This window comes from Acomys russatus, chromosome 21 (genome assembly GCF_903995435.1).
Source record: "Acomys russatus chromosome 21, mAcoRus1.1, whole genome shotgun sequence".
Classification (NCBI taxonomy): domain Eukaryota; kingdom Metazoa; phylum Chordata; class Mammalia; order Rodentia; family Muridae; genus Acomys; species Acomys russatus.
In genome coordinates, this window is record NC_067157.1 from 11,681,857 (window position 1) to 11,702,790 (window position 20,934).

General features: G+C 48.1%; 1 protein-coding gene across 5 annotated transcripts in view; it reads right to left on the reverse strand.

Annotated features, from left to right (window-relative positions):
* Window positions 1-12,286: 12,286 nt before the first annotated feature.
* Fyn (FYN proto-oncogene, Src family tyrosine kinase) overlaps window positions 12,287-20,934 on the reverse strand; it is a 192,833-nt gene continuing 184,185 nt past the window's right edge. For all 5 annotated transcript variants that reach the window (XM_051164531.1, XM_051164535.1, XM_051164530.1 and 2 more), the window contains one exon: window positions 12,287-12,963. In XM_051164531.1, the coding sequence (XP_051020488.1) occupies window positions 12,755-12,963 (209 nt within the window). In that variant the 3' untranslated portion in view covers window positions 12,287-12,754. The remainder of the gene's footprint in view (window positions 12,964-20,934) is intronic.

Here is a 20,934-nt window from a genome sequence, read left to right on the forward strand (position 1 = left end):
AGACTGGACATGTGCCCACATATAACAGGCATGCACGCATGCACGTACTCACCTTGCAATCAGCCTGAAGCCAGGGATGCCTCTTGAGTGTGCTAAGGGGGAACGCTACAGGTTCCTCATCAACGTGGAAGTCTCTTGCACTTGCAGTCCTCCTGGTGGCCTTGCTCAGTTCAGGGCGTTAGTTGGCGACCACAGCAATCCTAATACAGTGAAGAGGTGACAGTGTTTTTAACCAGGTGGAAGCGCCAGAAAGTCTAATTTTAAGCAACAAATCCTGCATCATGGTTCTAATCAATTGGGGAAACAAAACAAAAGAAAAAAAAATCTACAATTTATTTGCATCTCTGAGATTCAGAAATTCTGGCCAAAAATGTGCCCTTTGGTTTTTCATCCCTTTAAAGCGAAGCAGTCTCTAGATGCATTTCCATTTTAGAAAGGGGGAAAGAAAAAAACTAAGGTCTTACACTGGCATGATACTCTGTATTGAAGGAACTCAGACGATTCTAGTCCTTGGATTGAGATCAGTGTAATATACGAGGGCCTAAAATGTGCCAGGTTCCCATCCTTGGTGAATTTGGAGGCCAGGAAAAAACCTCTAAGACACGGACAGGGTAACATGACAATGCCATCAGATGACCGGCAGCCAGGTACAAGATGCTCTTAGAAGGCAGCCATTGCTTGATGTCAGGTCCCGATGGAGGGGCAAGCCTTTTAAGAGGAGGACAGAGTACAACATGTCTGGATGTGTGGGTCATTTTCTGGAACCAGGAGTCAGGAGCCAGGGTAGGATGGTGGGACAGAGAGAACGGGGCCAGCTGCTGGGAGTAGAACTTTCTTGAACTAGCCCAACACGAGGAGATGACTCAGGTGGTCTCAAAGGAAGAGTGTTCAGGCACCATGGCTGACCTCCAGATGTGAAACTGTGGGCAGCAGCTGTCCCAGGATTGCTCTCTGGTGGCCTGTGGTCTCCAGCCACTGTTTCCTTCTGCAGATTTGTGTACTGGGTCTTCTCCCATCGGGCCATGTCTGTCCCCAACTCCATTGCCAAGGGTCTACCCGGTCTCTTAGTTCTTGGTTTCAGCTTGAATGGCCAGGAGCTAATGCCTTGCTTCCCCATGGCTAGATTCTACCCCTCAGGTATCAGCTCTTTTTGCAGGGCTGCTTGTCACGTGGTAAAACACAACTGGGCCCACCCTGCTGTTGGGTTAAAAAGTGGGAGCCGGGTAAGGCATGCCCTTCATATGCAGCTCTCCTTCCAGTAGTGAGGGTCAGAAAGAGAATGATGTAATGAGACTTGCAGTTCCAGAAGATTATTTTTTGATAAAGGGTGAGGCTGGAAACGAAGGGCAGGCTGCCAACATGTATCAAACTTCTGCCATGTGCCAGGCACTTTTCCAGGTGCTGGTCGCAGATACCTTTTTCAATAACTGAATCTCATTGCACCTTGCTCTGGGTCCTCTCCTCTCTGTCACCCTCGCTCTTTCTCTTGCTCATCACTTCCCCACGCCACCCTGACCCCACAAACCGTCTGCTTCTGCTTTCATGTCCTACACATATGAATTTTTCTTATTTTCCTCAAAAGCCCATTTTACTATATGAGGAGCTTGCCCCGAGTCACATGTCTAGCTGGTGACAGAACTGTGTGTGGAATCCCAAATCTGTATTGATTTGAAGGCCTCACTTTCCATGTAGTAAAACATAAGAGGATATAGCTCCCTAGGTCCGTGGGCGCCTTACCAGTCACCCATCTGAGAGTCTGTCTTTTCTGGTCCTCCTTTTCTGGACCATGTACTCGGTCACCTAAGCCCAGATCTCTCTAAATCAGTTTCCTTGTCAGTAAAACAGGTAAAAATAAATAGTAATAACAAGGACTTGGTAAAGGAGGCAGAGACAGACAGATCTCTTGAGTTCATACCAGCCTGGTCTACGGATTGAGTTCCAGGGTAGCCAAGGCTACCCAAAGAAACTCTGTCTCGAAAGACAGAAACAAAACAAAGCGACAGAAAAAGACTAATAATAACGATGTGATGGCGTGTCCCCCAAGTTGGGTGAGAATGAACCCAGAGGATATTAATGAAGTGCTTGGCCCCGAATTTGGCACTTGACCCACAGTGTTTATAGAATCTACAGAAGAGTTGCCTGCAGATGGGGCCACAAGAGGGTGACAGGAGTAAAGGTGGAGTTGGCAAGTGATTTCTAGAAGGTGAATAAATTCAGGGGTTTGGGTCAGCCAGTGCTCAACATTGCCAGCATGGGGAGAAGCCAGCTCTGCATAGGACAGAACCAACTGGGTGTGGCCGTGTTTCTAGAAACCTCTATGCACACAGAAGAACGCAAGCCAACGGGCCCCAAGGGGGTCCTTTTCTGGTTCTTGCTCTTTGTCCCTCAGGAGGGCAGACCCAAGTCTGTTCAGCTTGTAGATTTTTCTCAGCCATGAGACACATCGGTTGGCACATGGGTAGATATTCATAAGTACTCAAAGGCCAGTGGGCTGAGAGGCAGGCTAAGTGCCTGCGAGCCCCAGGCTCAATCCTCTGCATGGGAAGAGAGCAAACATAAAGAGGAATGGCAAGGCAGAAAGGGGATGGAATCATGGGGCTTACTTGGGGATGCTGATGGGGTCAACACAGGATGCAGGATCCGCCCTGTGGTTTTCAAGTGGAGAGAGATGTAGTGTAACAACTTCTGGACTTACTGGAAGGGCCGGAAGAGGGTACCAGGTGAACCACCTTGCTAGGGGAGCTATGGCCTCTTCCGCAAACCAGGAAGGTGAGATGCACAAAGCCATCGTTGGCGCTGTGCCTACAGAACCGTGACTGCAAAACAGGGCCAGATGGTAACCAGGAAGCCAGGAAGAGCGTGGGCTTGCACCACCATTTTCACCTGACTGCAGGAGTCTAGCCCCTGACAGCTCATCAGCCGACTCCTGACATCCACAACGCTGGAGATGAGACACCACTGGCTTCATGATCTTGCTTCCGAGCAGGACATAAGCACAGGCTGCAGGGACCTGGCGTATAGTTCCTTTCTGCCTTCCAAACTTTTCACAAATATGTCTGATCAGTACAGTCTAATCTACAGTTGTGGTCCAACCAGTAAGGCAGTCTGGGAAGATGCAGTTTTCATTTTCCTAGCACAGCGTTAGGGGCAGCATCTGAGGGAGCTGTGACAGCCTGCATGTCCTGGTTGGTGATGAGCTACAAAAAAAAAAAAAAAAAAAAAAAAAAAAAAAAAATCCTAAATCTCATGGCTAGAATCCTCAGCCATTTCTCTTGTTTAGAAACTTGGAAGTTTGGGCAAGGGTTGGAGGGAGCAGCTTGTCTCTGCTTTGCCGTGAGTCAGCTGGGATGTCTGAACATGGGTTCTGCTGTGTGAGCCAGCCCACGGGCCACCTGGGAGCCCAAGTCCTCCCCCACGGGCCCCAGCTGGCTTCTTGCTCAGCAGTGAGGAGCCATTGAAAGATCCACAGCCTCCTCTGCGCTACACCCCCCCCCCGCCCCTCCCCGCCTCCCCCTGGGGAGCGAGGCCAGTTGTCCCCCAGGAGCCTCTCTGAATTGCAGATTTCTGAGCAAATTGCTCAGAGAATTATTTCTACTTATGCCATGAAGTTCTTTTGGGGTGATTTGTGTTGTAGCAGGAGATTACCGGGAAGCTGGAGGCTAGGCTGGGTGGAAGGCTTATGGGACAAAGCAGCAGAGGGGGTGATGGTGACCCCCGGGTGAGCACAGTTCCTGCCCTGGCACCCTCAAGATCAGGCTTGTCAGCTTCCTAACTTGGCTGCTTTTGTCTGGCCCACACTAGAGTCCAAGCTCTGGCTAAGCCTTAGAAGTCTGTCATTGTTGGAGGCACTGCTACCAGGGGACCATCTCTCACAGGAAGCGTCTCTCCATAATTTCTGATCATGAACTTGAAAGGCTTAGGTTTTAAAGTAGTTATAAACAGGCAGGGCTGACCTACCGACGATGCTCTGATTTCTATGCGGGGTTTCAGGACAGCTCCTGATTTTCACACTGCAGGACTGACACACACATCGTCGTGACGGTTTGTACTGCACAATTTGAGGGGGTGGCGTTCACATTTTGAGTCATTATCCTTTTGCATATTTATTGTAGCGATTTCCTGGCAGATGGCAGCAAAGCATGTTGAGGCAGGGGTCGCCTTTTCTATTTGCATGACGCTGATTGACAGCAAGTGGCAGGAGACCCAGGTATAAAGCTGATAGATAGATCATAGGTGAGGAGGGGCAGGGCTGGGAGGTGGGGAGGAGGCGGGCAGGAGAATTAGGGCCAGAGGATGCCCTTTGCCTACCTAAAATGGGCACCCAGGAGGGAAGTGTTGAGGTGGGCGGGGGGCATGAAGTTCAGCCTTCTGAGGACCAGCAAAGTTACAGAGGAGACAGGGCAAGTCTCACATGAGATGCCTGCTCAGGATGAAGTCCAGCAGCCACAGGTTTGCCTTGAAGGGTGAAGACCTAGGCATGATGGCACGCGCCTCAAATCCCAGCAGTTGGTAGCCTGAGGCAGGAGACCATGAGTTTGAGGATGCACAGTGAGGATCTTTCTTAAAAAGGAGAGAGAGAGAGAGAGAGAGAGAGAGAGAGAGAGAGAGAGAGAGAGAGAGAGAGAGAAAAGGTCTGCCTTTAATACATCAGTAGGGACCCTATGAAGGGAGATGCGGTGACACAAAGGAGGAAGGGAAAATGGTATGGTTCTTATGGGAAGAAGTGGAAGGCTGTGGGGGATGGGAAAGGGAGGAAAGGAACGCAAGGAAAGCTGACTGGTGCAGCGGCTGTGTTCTGCCCAAGGGCAGGCTATGCTACGGCTGCACGTGCTACGCTGCTCAGGAAATGCCGTGTTAGTCGTAAGCAAATATCATAATTCTCAGCAACAGTTCAGCTCCCGACTGTCAAAGTAGATTACAGGACCCCTTTTTATTTCAAACGGGACTGGAGGCTGCGAAGCCTTTACGGCTGGAACAAGGCTCTCCATTTCGCATTCGCTTTGGAAAACAGAATCCCAGCCAAGCATAGCGTTTTTGTTTCATCTCTGTGTCTTCCAAGGTCCCCTTTGGCTGCGCGCATGCTGCTTTTGTTCTTGGCTTGCTGTTTTAAGTGCGGCTCTGCTCCGTTTCAATCCTCCCCCTACTATTCAAAACATGGGAACTGTTCGCATCGGAGCAGACTGGATAGGATAGAGGGAAGCATCGCTTTCCTGCCCTCCAACACCGGGAGGTCACGGTTTAGCAAGAGCAAAGACAATGATTAATGCCTTGCCTTTTCACTTAGAGACCTTCAGGAAGGTACAAACAAATATTTTCTGATGTTCGCAGGTGGAGAGGAGGGAAGTGAAGTGCCTCGCGAAGGCTTTTGGTTGTTACACTGTTTCCTCCTCTGCTTGCTAATTTGTCTCCTAATAATGCTTTGCTGGGGGCTCCTGTTTTAACATCAAGAAGTCTATCAAAGTAGACAAGTCAATGCATTTTACGTAAAGGGTGAGGGCAAGTTATCATTCCGGTTTTGAACAGCCCTCCCTCCATCACTTTGTTGGGCGTGATGTAATCTGGCTAATTTACCGGAAAGCATTGTAATCCATTCCCTGGTTCTCTAGGTAGCTGCTGTCCCATGCTAACCATCTCCTCGCTTGCTCTCTCTGAGACCCCACAGGTCTTCAGCTTCATTTTGGGTGGCTGCGGTTCTAGGGGCCTCATCTCCAGAAGCCTGGCTCCTTCCTGGCACCTTCCAATGCTCCCTCACCCCTTGGGGGGAGTCTGAAAAAAATGAAATGAAAGGAGCCCATACTTGGATCTAATTTGTGACAGGCTTATGTGACTCCATTTGCAAACACATGAAAAAAAAAAAAAAAAAAAAAGAAATCTCTTGTGCGGTTTCCCCACAGTACTGCATGTGTGCTTTTCATTAAAAACATTATCCGAATAATACTCATTTTATTCTCTCTTGCTTCCAATTACCTACCCATTGATTATTACATAGCAAGCACTGGGTAATTAACTAAAGGGAAAATATCCAGAACAGAACAACCAGAACACCTTGTGATGTGGGGTAGTAACTTTCACGAATTTACATGTTGTACAACATTGCACGTGGAAGGGCGTGGCTAGCAAGTGAAGAAGACCGGACAAGCAAATAGGAGAGCTCTGGCTATTAAATGTCCCCATGAGAAGCACTGAGTCACTACAAGGTCTGTGCCAGCAAGTCTTGGATTCTTGCACTCTCTGTTCCTAGCCCCACTCCAGCAGAGACACTGGAACCAACATCCTGCCTGGAACTTTATTCTTGGAGCTGGAGGGGCAAAACGCTTGCTATGCATCTGTGAGGAACTGAATCTGGATCTCTAGGAGCCATGGAACTTTGTAGGCAGAAGCAGCACACATCGGTAATCTCAGCATCAGCATCATCATCTTCTTCTTCCTCCTCTTCCTCCTTCCCTTCCTCTTCTCCTCCTTCCCTTCCTCTTCCTCTCCTCCTCCTTCCTCCCCTTCCTCTTCCTCTCCTCCTCCTCTTCTTCTTTTGGTTTTTCAAGACAGGGTTTCTCTGTGTAGCCTTGGCTGTCCTGGACTTGCTTTGTAGTCAAACTCACAGCGATCCACCTACCTCTGCCTTCCAAGTGCTGGGATTAAAGGCATGTGCCACCACACCCGGCAGCCATTAAAGGCTAGGCTCACAATCCCAGAATTCTTAAGACAAGATAGGAGGCAGAGACAGGTGAATCCCTGGAAGCTCTCAGGCCAGTTCTCAAACAAGGTGGCAGGTGAGGACCAACACTCCAGGTTGGCTTCTGACCACCACGTACATGCTGTGGCACATACTTGCCCACACTCGCACACACAAAGCAACGAATCCACCAACAAAAGCATCTTACCCCCTGTCCTTGAACGGTGTCACCAATCACCCCTCCTTCTAGAAGTACAGGGTGGGGAGGGGTGTGGAGATTTAATGCAGCTTTGTTCAGACCTACGCAGTCTTACTGATCAGCTTGTGTTCAAAGCCTGGGAATTGGGTGATATCTTGAGAGCAGGAAGTGCTGTTCCTATTGGGCACTACCCACTGGGTCCTGGCAGCATTCTTCCAGGAAGCCTGCAGATCCCATGCTGAGCCGATACCTCTCCTCCACTCAGAACTGGGCTTCCCATCCACAGACAGCTAGCTGCAGCTAGTCCTTTGGGTCTCTGTCTTCACTGGGCTGTGACTATTAATTGTGTCTTTGAGATCCTGGCCCCCATGGTCTAGCTCATGATGAGCGTTCATCAGAAATTTAAAGCAAGGACTCATAACTAGTCCTTGTGTGTACCTATCATCGACATCATCGTCATCAGCATCGCCTCCATCATGTTTCTCCCAAGAGCACTGACCCGGGGTACCTCTTTTCCCAGCTTAGGCTTCTTCTCCTTAGTCCAAGGTTTCTGTACCTCCTGCTCTTACTTGCAACATCCTGGCCTAGAAGGCTGAACTCACCTCTAAATCCAGGCAGCTCTAGGTGTTCTCCTGTCCGTCATTAAGCTCCCTCTTGCCTTTTCTCCCAGTCATGAGGCTGTTTTTGGCTGAGTGTAGAAAGGTGATCAGAAAAGCCTCATGAGTGTGTGTGAGTGTGTGTGTGTGTGTGTGTGTGAGTGTGTGTGTGTGTGTGTATGTGTGTGTAGGGGCAATGATACCTTTCCCATGTTTTGTCTCTATACAACAATGCTTCTCACATAGGCCAGAAGTACCTTGATCATGACAGCTGCAATAGGGGTACTGCAAGCCTGGGGACACTGCACATCTGGATGGTTTGAAGGAACAGTGCATATATGAAAACAAAGATGGTTACCTTAGGAAGCGGAGTATCAAGTTTTTTTTTGTAAAATTAACCAATTCCTTGAGTGCATTGCAGACTGCACCTCACTCGTTGCCTCTTAACTTGGCACAGTCTGCATGTTCCAAGAAGTCTGACTTTCTCCCTGTGGGTGTTGGGGCGAGACCTGGGGTGAGGTGTGGGATCACTGGTTGTGCCTGGGGCGAGACCTGGGGTGAGGTGTGGGATCACTGGTTGTGCCTGGTTCAGGCTGTAGATTGAACCTTCACAGTTATCTCAAAGACTGCACATCGTAACAGGCAAGGCTGGTGCTGAGGCAGCATGCTGCATGCAGGCTCCTAGACAAGAGTGTCATTTGATGACAAACCATTACCCCAGTGGGTGGTGGGCAGCATCCATTTCCCCATCCACTCATGCGCCAGCCCCACATCCGCCAGGGGTCTACTGTTGCTCCAGGTGAAGGAGAGGAAAGTAAAAATGCCTGGCAGTTTCTGGTCTTGAGGAGCACTCAGCCTGCCACAGGAAAATGCAGTGAAAGAAGAGCAGTGGTACTAACACACTGAGGGTGTGACACCTGTGGTGACACGAGTTCTGAGGGCTCAGGAGAGGAGTATGTTGTTCCGGCTGTTGGGCGAGCAGTCATTTGTCAAGCATTGCCTTCTCGTGGGGAAGTTCCTACATAATCACAAACCACTTACTTATATTTTAACCTTTAGGATGTGGTGTGTGTGCCCGCACGTGCACATGTGTGCACATGTGTGTGTGTGTTAGAGAGTGAACTCAGGACCTCAGGCATACAAGTCAAGTACTCTACCTCTTAGCTCTATGCCCCTGTTTTTAATTTAAAATAAGGATATTGGTCCCCATGTCCTCCCCCATGGGATTCTGTGCATTTTGCATACCGGGTAAATATGTTTTGGATGTTTGTCACAAAACTTCTCAGAGTATTGACATAAAACACCAGTTATGAAGGTTCATTTGGTATTTTAAAGATACTAAAGGCATTAGTTTTCATTATGTTCTATGGAGTTAGAATCTACATTTGAGAATTTAAAAAAAAAAAAAAACCCAGGTAACGATGCTGTGAGCTGCTTTTAACCCTTTCAGGATCAAAGCCAATCCCCTTCCTTCTCTCCCTCTTCCCTCCAGAAAGTAGTGCATTTCTGACATTAGCCTATCTGAACCTCACAGTCTAACATGCAGTGGAAAGAAAGCCAACCAAAGCCACCGGAATCTATTAAAATATCTTTCGGAATTGACCAGACACCATTTTCCTCAAATACAGCTTGTTAGGAAACGCCTGACCTGTGCACTTGCTCCACGTCACGACGAACATATCGTCCGTTCTGCGGCAAAGCTGTGGCGCTTTTCTCCTAGGCACACTGCTGAGCAGCTTACCTTCCCACGGAAGAACCGTTCCAATTAATACGGCAGGTGCTGTTATAGTCCCGTGGGACACTGCAGAGAAAAATTCTGTAGCTCTGGTGCTCTTTAAAAAAAAAAAAAAAAATCCTCTGCTGCCAAGACTTAGCTACAGAAGGGTTCCTGTTGGTCTCTAGGTGAGTAAACACCTCCAGATGTCTGGAAACCGTGAGTCGTGCGGCAGGTTCTGAGGGATCACGGTTGCCTCCTGTTCTCACCAAGGCGGGGCCTTTAAAGTCCGCCAGGTTGATGCTGTGACACAGGGGACCTGGCATCTAGCACTGCCCTATCAGGTCCCTCAGTACCACAGCCTGAATGTGAGGTGCCATGGCGATGCAGGGGACTTGAATCTTTCCCTCAACATTTACTCCTATGGAAACTGTGAGGATGGACTTCTCCAGTCAGCTTTGTTTTTGATTTTTTTTTTTTTTAAAGAGTGAAAATAGTTTATTGGGAAGGCATCCAGTGTAAGCTGAGCAACTGCCAGGTGGAGGCTCTCATAGAGAATAAGAGAATAAATACTTAGGTCCTCATTCTGGGTTACCAAAAAAAAAAAAAAAAAAATAAAAATAAAAAAAAAAAATAAAATAAAATAAAAATAAAAATAAAAATAAAAATAAAAAACGAACCAACCATCCAACCAACAAGCCCCCTCATCCCCAAACAACAACAACAAAACTGTTTTCACCTGCTTAACAGTAAATGGTATTTTTCTTTTGTAATAAGGGAACTTCCTGGTAAGCAACTTAGGTCCCTGACCCCAACCCCTTCACTTGTGAGGCAGAGGCTTCTGGGTGGGGATTGGGACTCGCTAAGGTGACCTCGGGGCTAGCTCTCAAAAGCACACTGGACTCTTAGAAAAGCCTGGACACTTCTGATTTCCCCCTGGTTGCATTTCTTCTTCGTCTTCACATTCCAGAATGCTCCAGGGTTCTGGAGTGCCCTGAGGGTAAGAGTGCCCTCAGGTTGACCTGTGTCCTTAGTTTTCCTTTATATACAAGAATCTGCAGTGAACTCACTTGATGAAATTAAAAGCTATATAAAATTAAAAAGCAAATACTTTTTTTTTCCATTCTCAAAGAATTCCTGCTTAAAAATAAGTTTCTTAGCTGGGTTGGTGGCACACGCCTTTAATCCCAGCACTTGGGAAGTAGAGGCAGGCGGATTCCTGTGAGTTCAAGGTCAGCCTGGTCTACAAAGCAAGTCCAGGACAGCCAAGGTTAACACAGAGACCCTGTCTCAAAAAATCAAAAAAAAAAAAAAAAAGTTTCTCTTTTGGACTTTTCAGTGAGTCAAAACAAAATTCTTCCAGGGACTATGTACAAATTTACCTTTTGGGACTTGAGTATTAAACTTGATTAGCCTGATGCGATAAAAATTGTACCTAATAAATCTTTGAAGTTCCATCAGCAGTATTCATATCCAAAACAGTTAAGTTTTAACTTAAAAAGTCTTATCCTTTTTACCACCAAATGCTAAAAATCTTTTCTAAAGATAAACGTCATTTCAGCAACAATAAAACGATTTTCCTCCTTAAGTGGCTCCATCTGACACAGTGGCCTTGGAGCCTTAACAAGACAGGGCTGCAAGGAGCTGCGAGCGCATCTGGTCTCCTCCCTCCACACACACTGGCCTGCAGGGGAGGTGCAGGCGGCGGCTCAGGTAGATGCTACCCAGCCCACCCACCGCCCTTCCCACTACACCACACTGTCTGCTGCTTGGCAACCTCACCGTAGAAGCAGAGGGATCCTTGAAAATGTATTTATGACTCCAGATAAACACAGACTACTGTCTCCTTTATGAAACAAGACAGTAAAAACCAGCTAGAGACTAAACTGTTGGCTAAACCACAGTGCTCAGGTAGGGCCAGTTTTGCTTTTAACATCTTGAGTGAGCCACAGTCACTCTGCCTTTTGGTGGGGAGGGTGTCCCCAGATGTTCTGAATGTTTCTGTCACTTGAAAACCGCTGCCCAGTGGCCCAATCCACCAGGTGATTCTGCGCCATCTGGTGTGGGACAGATATGTCACAGGACGCCTAGGGTACCTTCTGTGATGCACACAAATGAACAAAAATGTTTTTTCAAATGTAAAATGCTCTCTTTTTAATTACTAAATTAAGAAAGTTAAACAATTTAAAAATGTAAACTCACAAATAAATCATTAACAAAAAGGGAATTAAGACTTCAGAGTTGCTATTCAGTATTAAAAAACTCAATAGAAAAAGGAATTGACTTGTTGTTGTTAAACATATGTAATTTAAGGTTGGTACAAACAGCAACTAAAAATGTAATACTTTTTTTTCGTGTGTGTGCACTCCCATGAAATGTAAAGCAGTGCATAGTTCTTTAATGGAGTACTCCTGACACCGAGTCATTTGTTAGCAGGACAGGACATTAAAACACCGATTTTACAACGGGACACGTACAAACCCTACACCCTTGCCTTCTCCGTAATTTTTAGTTGCATGAGAGAACTTTAGTAGGTTGTCATGACTACAATGCTATGGGTTCAGACCATTTAAATGTGGTTACAAGATTTATTAAATAAAAGAAGAACATCTGAAACACTCCAGCATTCATATTTATACAGGAAGCTAGTGCGGTCTCTGCCTCGAAGCTCGAGTGGAGGGCCTGGCTGGCTGATGGCTGAAAACACGCTCAACTCCTGCGGTTCAGGAATGAAATCACAGTACGCTGGAGCAAAAACTGGTAATAAAACTTGTGAACTCAGCTCAAGGACCTGAAAAAAGTCACATGGGCAACAATCTACAGGCATGACTAGGAATCAAGAGAAGTGCAATCCAAAGGAAGGAGGGGGGGGGACCATGCTTTTGTAGAAGTCAAAAAATGAGGCCCCCAGCTTTCGGCATGGCACCAGCGCTCTGACGGCAGGCTTCTGCAGTGATCCTCACTCAGCTCCTGTAGCTACATGGCCTACACTGGCCACAGTCTCCATGGTAGCACCCACATGGTGTATGTACAGGAAAATTATGTTTATATTTTTATACATTCATATGTATAAAAAAAGAAAAAAAAATAAACCACCTGTCCTGATCGCTTTTTTGTTAAAACATGAAAAAAAATTTTATTGTTTTAGACAAAGAGGCCACTTTTGGAAAATAATACTTTTTTTTTTTTTTAGTTGAATCAGGTGAAGACAGAGTTAAAATCACATAGGATTTGCATTTTTTTTTTTTTTTTTAGAAAAGGAAAGCACTAGGATTGTTGGCACGGGAGCAGCTATTTACACTGAACAGAGGTTTGGCCTTTGACATGACATCGATACAATGCATTCCCAAGTCTGAGAAATAACACGGTTCTGTCTTGGATGGTTCACAGAGGAGGTTCGGACAGGGGGACAGGTGTCATTAATGAGGGCCATGAAGTTCGTCAGCTTCAGAGTCACATGCAATCTGATCCTGGACGGTTCTCGCTGCTCAGGGGCAGCTGGCTACAGAACTGGAAGCTAATGGGGAGGGGTGGGGAGGCCTCTGGGAAGAGGTCTCTGAAGCGCGCGCGCTCTCTCACAGGTTTTCACCGGGCTGGTACTGGGGCTCTGTGGCGGTAAAGTAGTCCTCCAGGAAACCCTGCAAATACTCGAAAGTGGGGCGCTCTTCCGGATCCTTTTTCCAGCAGTGGATCATGAGCTCGTGCAGGGAGATGGGGCAGTCCTGTGGGCAGGGCATCCGGTAGCCTCTCTCCACCTGCTCCAGCACCTCCCGGTTGTTCATGCCTGCAGAGACAACGAACAGGCAGTCAGAGTGCGCAGTCCTGGGCTCCGGGCGTCGACCACCATGTTGTACATGACTATGGCGTAAGGGGGGCAGTCTACCCTCTCAGGAGGGGAACTAGGCCTCTAATGGGAGAGCACACGGCACAGAAAGAACGGAACAAAGGAACAAAGAACTTGTAGATGCCAGAGCCCCGAGAGCGAGTCTCAAAGCACTGCAAGCGAAAGAAGCCAGACACAAAAGGTGACAGACGGTATGATTTCATTTATGGAAGACCCTAGAAAGGTGAAGGACTGCATGTCAGGGAGGAGATCAGTGGGTGCTGCAGGGGAAGCGGGGCACCGGTAAAAGGCCAGAGAGAGCTGAGAGAAGCAGTGTGTCCAATGCCCATGCTTTTCCCTGTGAAGAGCCAACAGCAAATATTTTTGTCTGTGTGGGCTACATGCAAGCTCTGTGTTTTTTATGCCACTGATAGGGTTTAAAACAAAACCAGGTTGGGAGGCAGGCATAGCCCATGGGCTGCAGTGTGGCATGTGTATAAGTTTCAATAGTGAGAACGCATGGAAGTATATTTTATTTTTTTTTTAAAGATTTATTTATTTATTGTGTATACAGTGCTCTGCCTACATGTACACCTGCAGGCCAGAGGAGGGCACAGATCACATTAGAGATGGTTGTGGGCCACCATGTGGTTGCTGGGAATTGAACTCATGGCCTCTGGAAGAGCAGTCAGTGCTCTTAACCGCTGAGCCATCTCTCCAGCCCCCGGAAGTATATTTTAAAAACTAACATTTGTTATGTGTAAATTATACTTCAGTAGAATGGGGGGAAAAACCCATCGGAATAGGGGAAGATGGCTGAGTGGTTAATAGCGTGTCCTGATCTTGCAGGGAACCCGAGCCCAGTTCCCAGCGTGTACACAGAAGTTCCCAGCTGTCCGCAATTCCAGTTCCAGAGGCTCTGACACCTCTGGCCTCTGCAGATACCTGAGCTTACATGCCTATATCCTCACACAAACACAATTAAAAAGAAGTCTCTGTATGAACAAAGCACGTGTGTGCATGCACGCATGTGTGTACACACACACACACACACACACACACACACACACACCATGGAAGGAGAGCAATCGACTTCCTACGAGCAGCATCTACAAGATTCGCTTGTGAATTTCACACTTTTCTTCACGCCTGGGCGCAGTGCCTGAGGTTTGCCACCATGCCGTCAGGGCTTGGCGCCATCTGGCCTGGTGACCCCCATAGTACTCTGAGGTTTGGGAACTTTGACAGGGGGGGGGGGAGGGGCAGGGTGTCTCCAGGGCCTTTGCTTGTGGATGAGCGTGAGAACGTCCTGGCCCTCCGCAGGAGCTGCCTAAAGCTGGTGCTCTCAGGCTGGCCAGCAGGAACAGGACACACCGTGGAGGCTGGGCACAGGCTGTGAAGTGCTGGCATTCTTGACAACACAGGAAATACCACACTTGAGCGTGACTCTCTTCTCAACTACTTCCAGGGACCCTCGCTCGCCTGCCTGCCTTTTTTCCTTCCTTCCGTTTTCTCTCTCTGTGAGCCTGTCATCTGGAATCTTCCCTAATTTCTGGCAGTTTATGCTGCTGTAATCCACAGCACAAGACCCAGGGCTGTCTCCAGTAGGAAAGCTACATAGGTGCAATGCACCATCTTTAATTCTGGGGGAGGAGGTGACCATCTGGCGGGAACTCCGTGGCTTGGCCAGAGGTCCTGGGTCCGGAGCACACTCCTGTTCCCCTTGGTAGGAATGCTCAGGCCTCTGAGCTGATAGGTAATTCTCTCTAACCTTTGAGACTGGGCCTACCCTAGGCCTTCCTGTATGACAACTATTTCAGTCACCTGTCTGTCCAAACTCTTGTAGGATGCTTTCTTATTCTCTGGAGGTGATAAAATCTACACATTCTTTTGGCTGTGTTGATGCAGACCTTTCTATATGACCAATTAGCTTCACCTAAGTGAGGCCAGCCCCTTGCCTTGGGAGAGGTCAGGGGTCAGTGTGGGAGTGTCTTTTGTTGGGTGTTCCCTGCAGCCAATGGGCTCAAACCCTCCTCCAAATGCTGCAGAGCCAAGATCTAGGCTGGAGAGCCGGAAACAAGAGGAGGCACAGCCCTTACCCGGGGTGCACCACACAGACAAGGTAAGGGACAAGAGGCGGTGGTTCCTTAGTCACAGCTCCAAACCCCAATAAGCTCAGAAAATCACAAAGCTTTTGTAACTCACTTAACGGCACCACAGACCTGAACTAGCTACGGACCCGGATGTGAATCGCGAGGGCTCTTCCTCCTCCTGTGACCTGTCCCTGACTCTCCCTCCCACACAGATTCTAATGTGTGTCTGTTCCCAGGGGGTTGGCTGAAAAGCTGGGACTCAATGACAGCCACCTCTCTATTCCAGTAGCCCACAGGGTCAGGGCGGGAAGGCTTGCCACACACGGGGACTGGCATTCCCTCAAATGGTTCTTTGCTGCACACTGTTCAGCAGATGAAACTCTTATTAGTTTCATGGTGACTCTGCAGGAATTGCCTTTGTTCTGGCTCCTGCCAGGAGCCCCTGGAACTGAAAGAAAGATCCATAGAGCTCAGAGGTGTGACTGGCCTCTATGGCCCCAAATACACCCCAAGGCTTTAAGCTGGCACCAAGTGCCAAGAACGACACCACGAAACTCAATTAACCACTTTCCCATGATTCCGTGAATCTTATGTCAGTAAATGTTTTATTTCATTAAAAACCAAACTCCTCAAATGGAAATATTTCCTTTCTTTAAGCTTTTAATTCAGTCTCTGCCAGTGGAAAGTTTAACTGGCCATTTGAGTCAAGCCCATTTTTCCAGTGCTCCACCCAAGACTTGGACATAGCAGATGTGACAATCTGATTCAGCTAGTCACATTTGCTGAGTTGGCCTCCTTCCTGGGTAGCCACGGGGACAAAGCCATACCTCAGTCTATGAAAGCTGGAGCCGAAGGGCCACCCTGTCAGATTTGATGTGCATTCCTGGCTTGCTACCTCCTTTCCCACAGTACCCTCAACCCCATCCCATTACTCCTTTCTCTTCTTGGGCTCTCTGTCCAGCCCTCTCAAGGTCTGAGGAACAATATGAACAATTCAATGCACTGAGCAAACAGAAACATACCAATGACATCTCTGCCAGAAAAGTAGGGTATTAGACACTGCAATTGGCTGAGAGGGACAAGTGGGATGCGGCTAGCTCTCTTCCAACCAGCCAGTCAGACTACATGGGCTGTCCTGCAGACCTGGCATCACCTCAACAAACCTTTGCAACATTCAAGATGTTCTCTTCTACTCAGCAAGGGTTCAGGTAATTTTTCATTTTAGAAACAGTCTCTCAATTCAATGCATCATGGTCATATTTTTTAAAATATCCATCACTCAGTTTGGTCTCATCCCTCTTCTGAGCTCCCAGAGCTCAGGCACGCAGCGTTACTTCTGCTCTTCCCTTGGAGAGGGCTCATTCTGGGGGGGGGGGGGGGGGTCACTCTCACGGGGTCCGGTTCTGTGGCCCTGCGTTCACAGAAGATCTCTACCATCCGCTGCTCTGAGGTCTCCTGTCCTCTAGCCCTTGTGCCCGAACCCTGCAGCTGAGGCCCTCTGGCCAGATGGACTGCCGTCACTTCTGACATCATGGCTGCACCGTTCTTCCAAGTCATTTTGCTGGCTTGCTTCTCAAACGCAAGGGGCCACGTTTCCAGCTCTTCCTCTCAAACCCGACTCTGTGTAGCTGCCAACGTGGATCTCATGTTTTCTTTCCTTATTCTGTTCGTCGCCTCCGCCTTTCTTATAAGCATCAGTACTCTTCTTTGAGCTGTGCATGAGCTCAGAGGACCCTCCCTACTTTTCTTTTTGGTTCTTGAGGAAAAGAATAAAAATCATTTTCATCGGCAGAGCACTGAAATAGTTGACTTTTTGCATCTCTAGCAGGAGACCTGGTTTGCTTCAGCCTCAGTGTCTCCTTTTATCAACAAAGCACCTTACCCATCACCTTGCAGTCAGTTGCCTGGGACAGGGTCTTACAAAAGAAGTGTTACCACTTTGCTGCTTTCCATCTGTGCGGCTTCTCAGTGGGGACGTCAGAGCAGCCGTATCTGTAGTTAGGGGTTTGTTTTCTATTCACATTGGCACCTGGACTTCACTACCGCTGTGGCAATCTGGACTTCTGCACTGTGTAAATAAACGTTCTAACAATGGGAATGACACTCAGGTTATCCGATAGCAAATTTCTTTCATTCCGAGGGGACGATACTCTATCTCTTGCATGGATGAGGCCTTCCGTCTGAGGCCCCTTGCTTCTCTGCATAAGCTCTCTTAAAAACCCATCTGTCTGCTTGCTGTTGAAGACTGCCACATGGGCGCTGAGAGAAAAAGAACGGCGGAGTTAATGGTGCTTGCTCAGCGCGAGCCTGCACTACGCCAGCCGTCGCAGGCGCTTGTGTTATCAGGTTATCAAGTGTTTTCCTTATCTTGAGGAACAAGCAGGAGGCTTTGAGAGAAGCTTCATGGATCAGGGGACAAAAATGGGGCAGAGGAATGCTGACCAGGGAGCATGGACGGAAATAAAGGACTGACCCTGAGAAGAGACAGTAATTAACAGTCTTGTTTACTGTTGTCCATCTCACCAATCACCCGGGTAGCTGCTTTTTATTAAAACCACTATATTAATAAAATCAGAAATGATGGCTGGAGGAACTACAACACACAAAGGTTATCTGACGCTGATAAGGCAGTATTCTACTTCTGGGCCTTTTCTTTTTCTTTATTTTTGGAGACAAGGTCTTGCTTTGTAGTCCAAGCTGACCTCAAACTAACAGCAATCTTCTGTCTCCCAAATGCTGGAATTACAGGCCTGAGCCATCATACCTGACTTTTGATAATGAAGTATTTTAAGGAGCCCCTCTGTCCCTGGAAGTGAAGCGAAAAAGAGGGTGAAGGTGCCAACTTGGGAGGCAGGGGTCCAGATGTGTGCGTGCGTGCGTGCGTGTGTGTGTGTGTATGTATGTGTGTGTGAGAGAGAGAGAGAACATCCCCTCCCAGTGCCCTCTGGCTTTGCACAGATTCATATCCTCTCTTTTCCTCTCACTAGCCATATTGTCCAAGAGAAATCTTGTAGAGGATGCAATAGCATCCCAGGCTGTCTGAAGGAACACGGTGAACGGTAAGGCTTTAGCCCTGGGGACCACAGGCAGGCAGGCAGAGAGGATCTTGCACGCTGTTAAGCTTAGCATTTTCAGGCTCTTCTGCATCCCTCTTCTACGTGGAGAGTCCACATTTTCCCATTTGAGGGAGAACTTGCCCCTGTTGGCAGCTTACACAGAATCTTGTCTGTATGGTACGGGATCACACAGAGGCAGGGGCGGAGCAGGGGGAGCCTTCAATTTCACTGGCTTCTTGAATCTCTCCAAGTCATTACCAAGTGACTTGACGCGCTCAAGAAAGTCAAATGGCTGACACTTGCTGAGTAATCTGAAGGAGCTTCTAATGCACAGATAAATGGATTTACTTACGAGAACATTCCTGCTTTGCCAGATCCTTCCAGTACACAAGCCAGTGTTCATTCAGAGGCCATGGCACAGAGCTGGCAGAACATTCTGCTTGTCAGGTTGAACACAGGGTCAACTTCCCAGAACTTTGGGGACAGATGCTATCTTGTGGTAGGAGCATTCATACCATGTCAGCCATGTGTGAAGACAGCTGAATAGAGTTAGAAAGGCTTTGCAGACTATGGACCAACCTTAAAAACGCTTTAAAAAGCTACTGAGGTTTAAAAAACCCTCTCTCCTCTTATTCATCCAATCCTTTGCTTACTTACACATAGCCTACTATGGGTATACATAGTACATGGGAATCATAGAACATGGAGGGTGCCCCACTCCCCTCAAGGAAGGCAGAGCTGCTGGGAATTGCAGACTGAAGAAGAAAGAAGCATTCTGGGTGTGCTGGTGCACTCCTTTAATCCCAGCACTCAGAGACACAGGCAGGCAGGTAAGACCTCTGTGAGTTTGAGGTCAGCATGGGCTACATAGCCAGTTCTAGGGTACCACAGCGAGAACCTTGGTGTGTCAAACAGATGTCTTGGTGTGTCCAAGATAGTCTGTGAAGGGAGGGTGACAGCAGAGACACTGTAACCCAAATCCTCCCCTCACTCCTTCCCTCTCCACCATTTACCTCAAATATGTCCACAAAACACTCCTACGCCTCACGGGACATTGTGGAAGAGGGGGCAGGAAGATTCTAAGAGCCAGGGGAAGGGGAGTTGTGTGAAGGTGTCTCCTTCTAACACCAGAAGCTACACTTGCTACATCTCACCAACATCACAGCCCAAACACGAACTGAACAAGGACAGGAAGGGACATGCCGACTGTGTGGGGGTGGGGGGCGGGAATGGGGGCGGGGTTGGGGTTGGGGGCCTGTGAGGCTTGAACCCCACGCAAAGAACTACAGGCAACTGAGGAAAGTCGGGAAGGGGAGAGTGGCCCTCCCCACGGAAGAGCATACTATCAAGTCTGTCAGATGAGGGAGAAGTTAGCTCAAATGTAGATAATGATAAAACCTGGAGATGGCGTATTTTTCATCCTTGAGAAGCAATTCAGAAGCACCCGTGCTGGGCCCCGCCCCCTCCTGGGCAGGTATGGTCTAGTGCCAATTGGTCAGCCCTGAAAATGTAATACAAGGAGTGTGGACTCAACAGGCTGTAGTTAGAAATCTACATGCATATATAAATGCAAATACGCATGTAATAACAATTGATTAAAAAAGGGGCCGTGGTTTTCAGGAATGGAAAGATGTAAACGAGAGGGTTTAGAGGGAGAAAATGAAAAGGAGAAATGTTGCAAATAGAATAAATCTCAAAATTAAACAGCAGCAGCAACAGAAAGAATAAAAGCATACTTGCTTACAACCATGCAAGACCCCGTTTGCCATCATCCATGACTTCCTGCTCCCTGGACCCCTGCAGGTGTGCACAGTCCCCCTAGACACCCACCTGGCCACCCAGCTCCCAGCAGAGTTATACTCAGAGAGTCCCTCCTAGTGACATTGTCACTGCTGTCACTGTTTCCTCACCAGCCTCCTTTCCTTCCCCACGCGACACTACCAGGCGAGAGTGAATATATTCTACTGGTTTTTATTGCATATCTTCTTCAAGAAAAACATTCTTGAGGGCAAAAGGCTGCACACAGCTGTAACCCTGGGGTCTGGAACAGCACTCGGCACACAACAGGCATTCAGTGAATATTTGTGGACCGAACGAAGGAAATGCTGATAAGGCACCGTGCAAGATGCAGCCTTCTGGAGTTATCTGGATGGCAGAGGGAAGCCCTGGGCATCTTTAACCAGGACCAGAGTGAGATAACTCATCTGTTTTTCAGGATAACATTTCTTCTGGTGACAATGACAGAATGGTGGTGGAAGAGGGGAGCAAGGGAGAGACCAGGGGCACGAAGTTCCATTATGAGCTCACTGCCCAGTGATGACAGCTTGATACAGGCAGTGGAAGTGAAGGCAGAGGGGGAAAGAATTTGAGAAAGGTTCTGGAGGTGACATGGCAGGCTAAAACACAAAGCTACGATTTTATGCACCAAGCACAGGAAACGGCTTTGGCATCACCTACAACAATCCCTTAGTATAAAGGCAGCTCTAATCTTGATGCGAAGAATGGCTTAACACGCTGCATGCAGAAGGCAGGCTGGACTGCAGCTAACTGGTTGAGATGCAGCAGTGATTGGCAGCAAAAGGAACAGCGTCCATTTCTGTTCACACCTGGGCAGCGGCCCTCCTCACCTGGTCACTTCCCTTTAATCTCGGGACATTTTAGCATCCCTCTTCCGGTTTCAAGGCCCTTGCTGTTTCACTGTGTCCTTCCCTTCCTTCGTCTCCAGTCAGTGCACGGAGTGCAGTCTCACCTACACGTGGTGTTCTGCTTAGGCTGACCTGCCC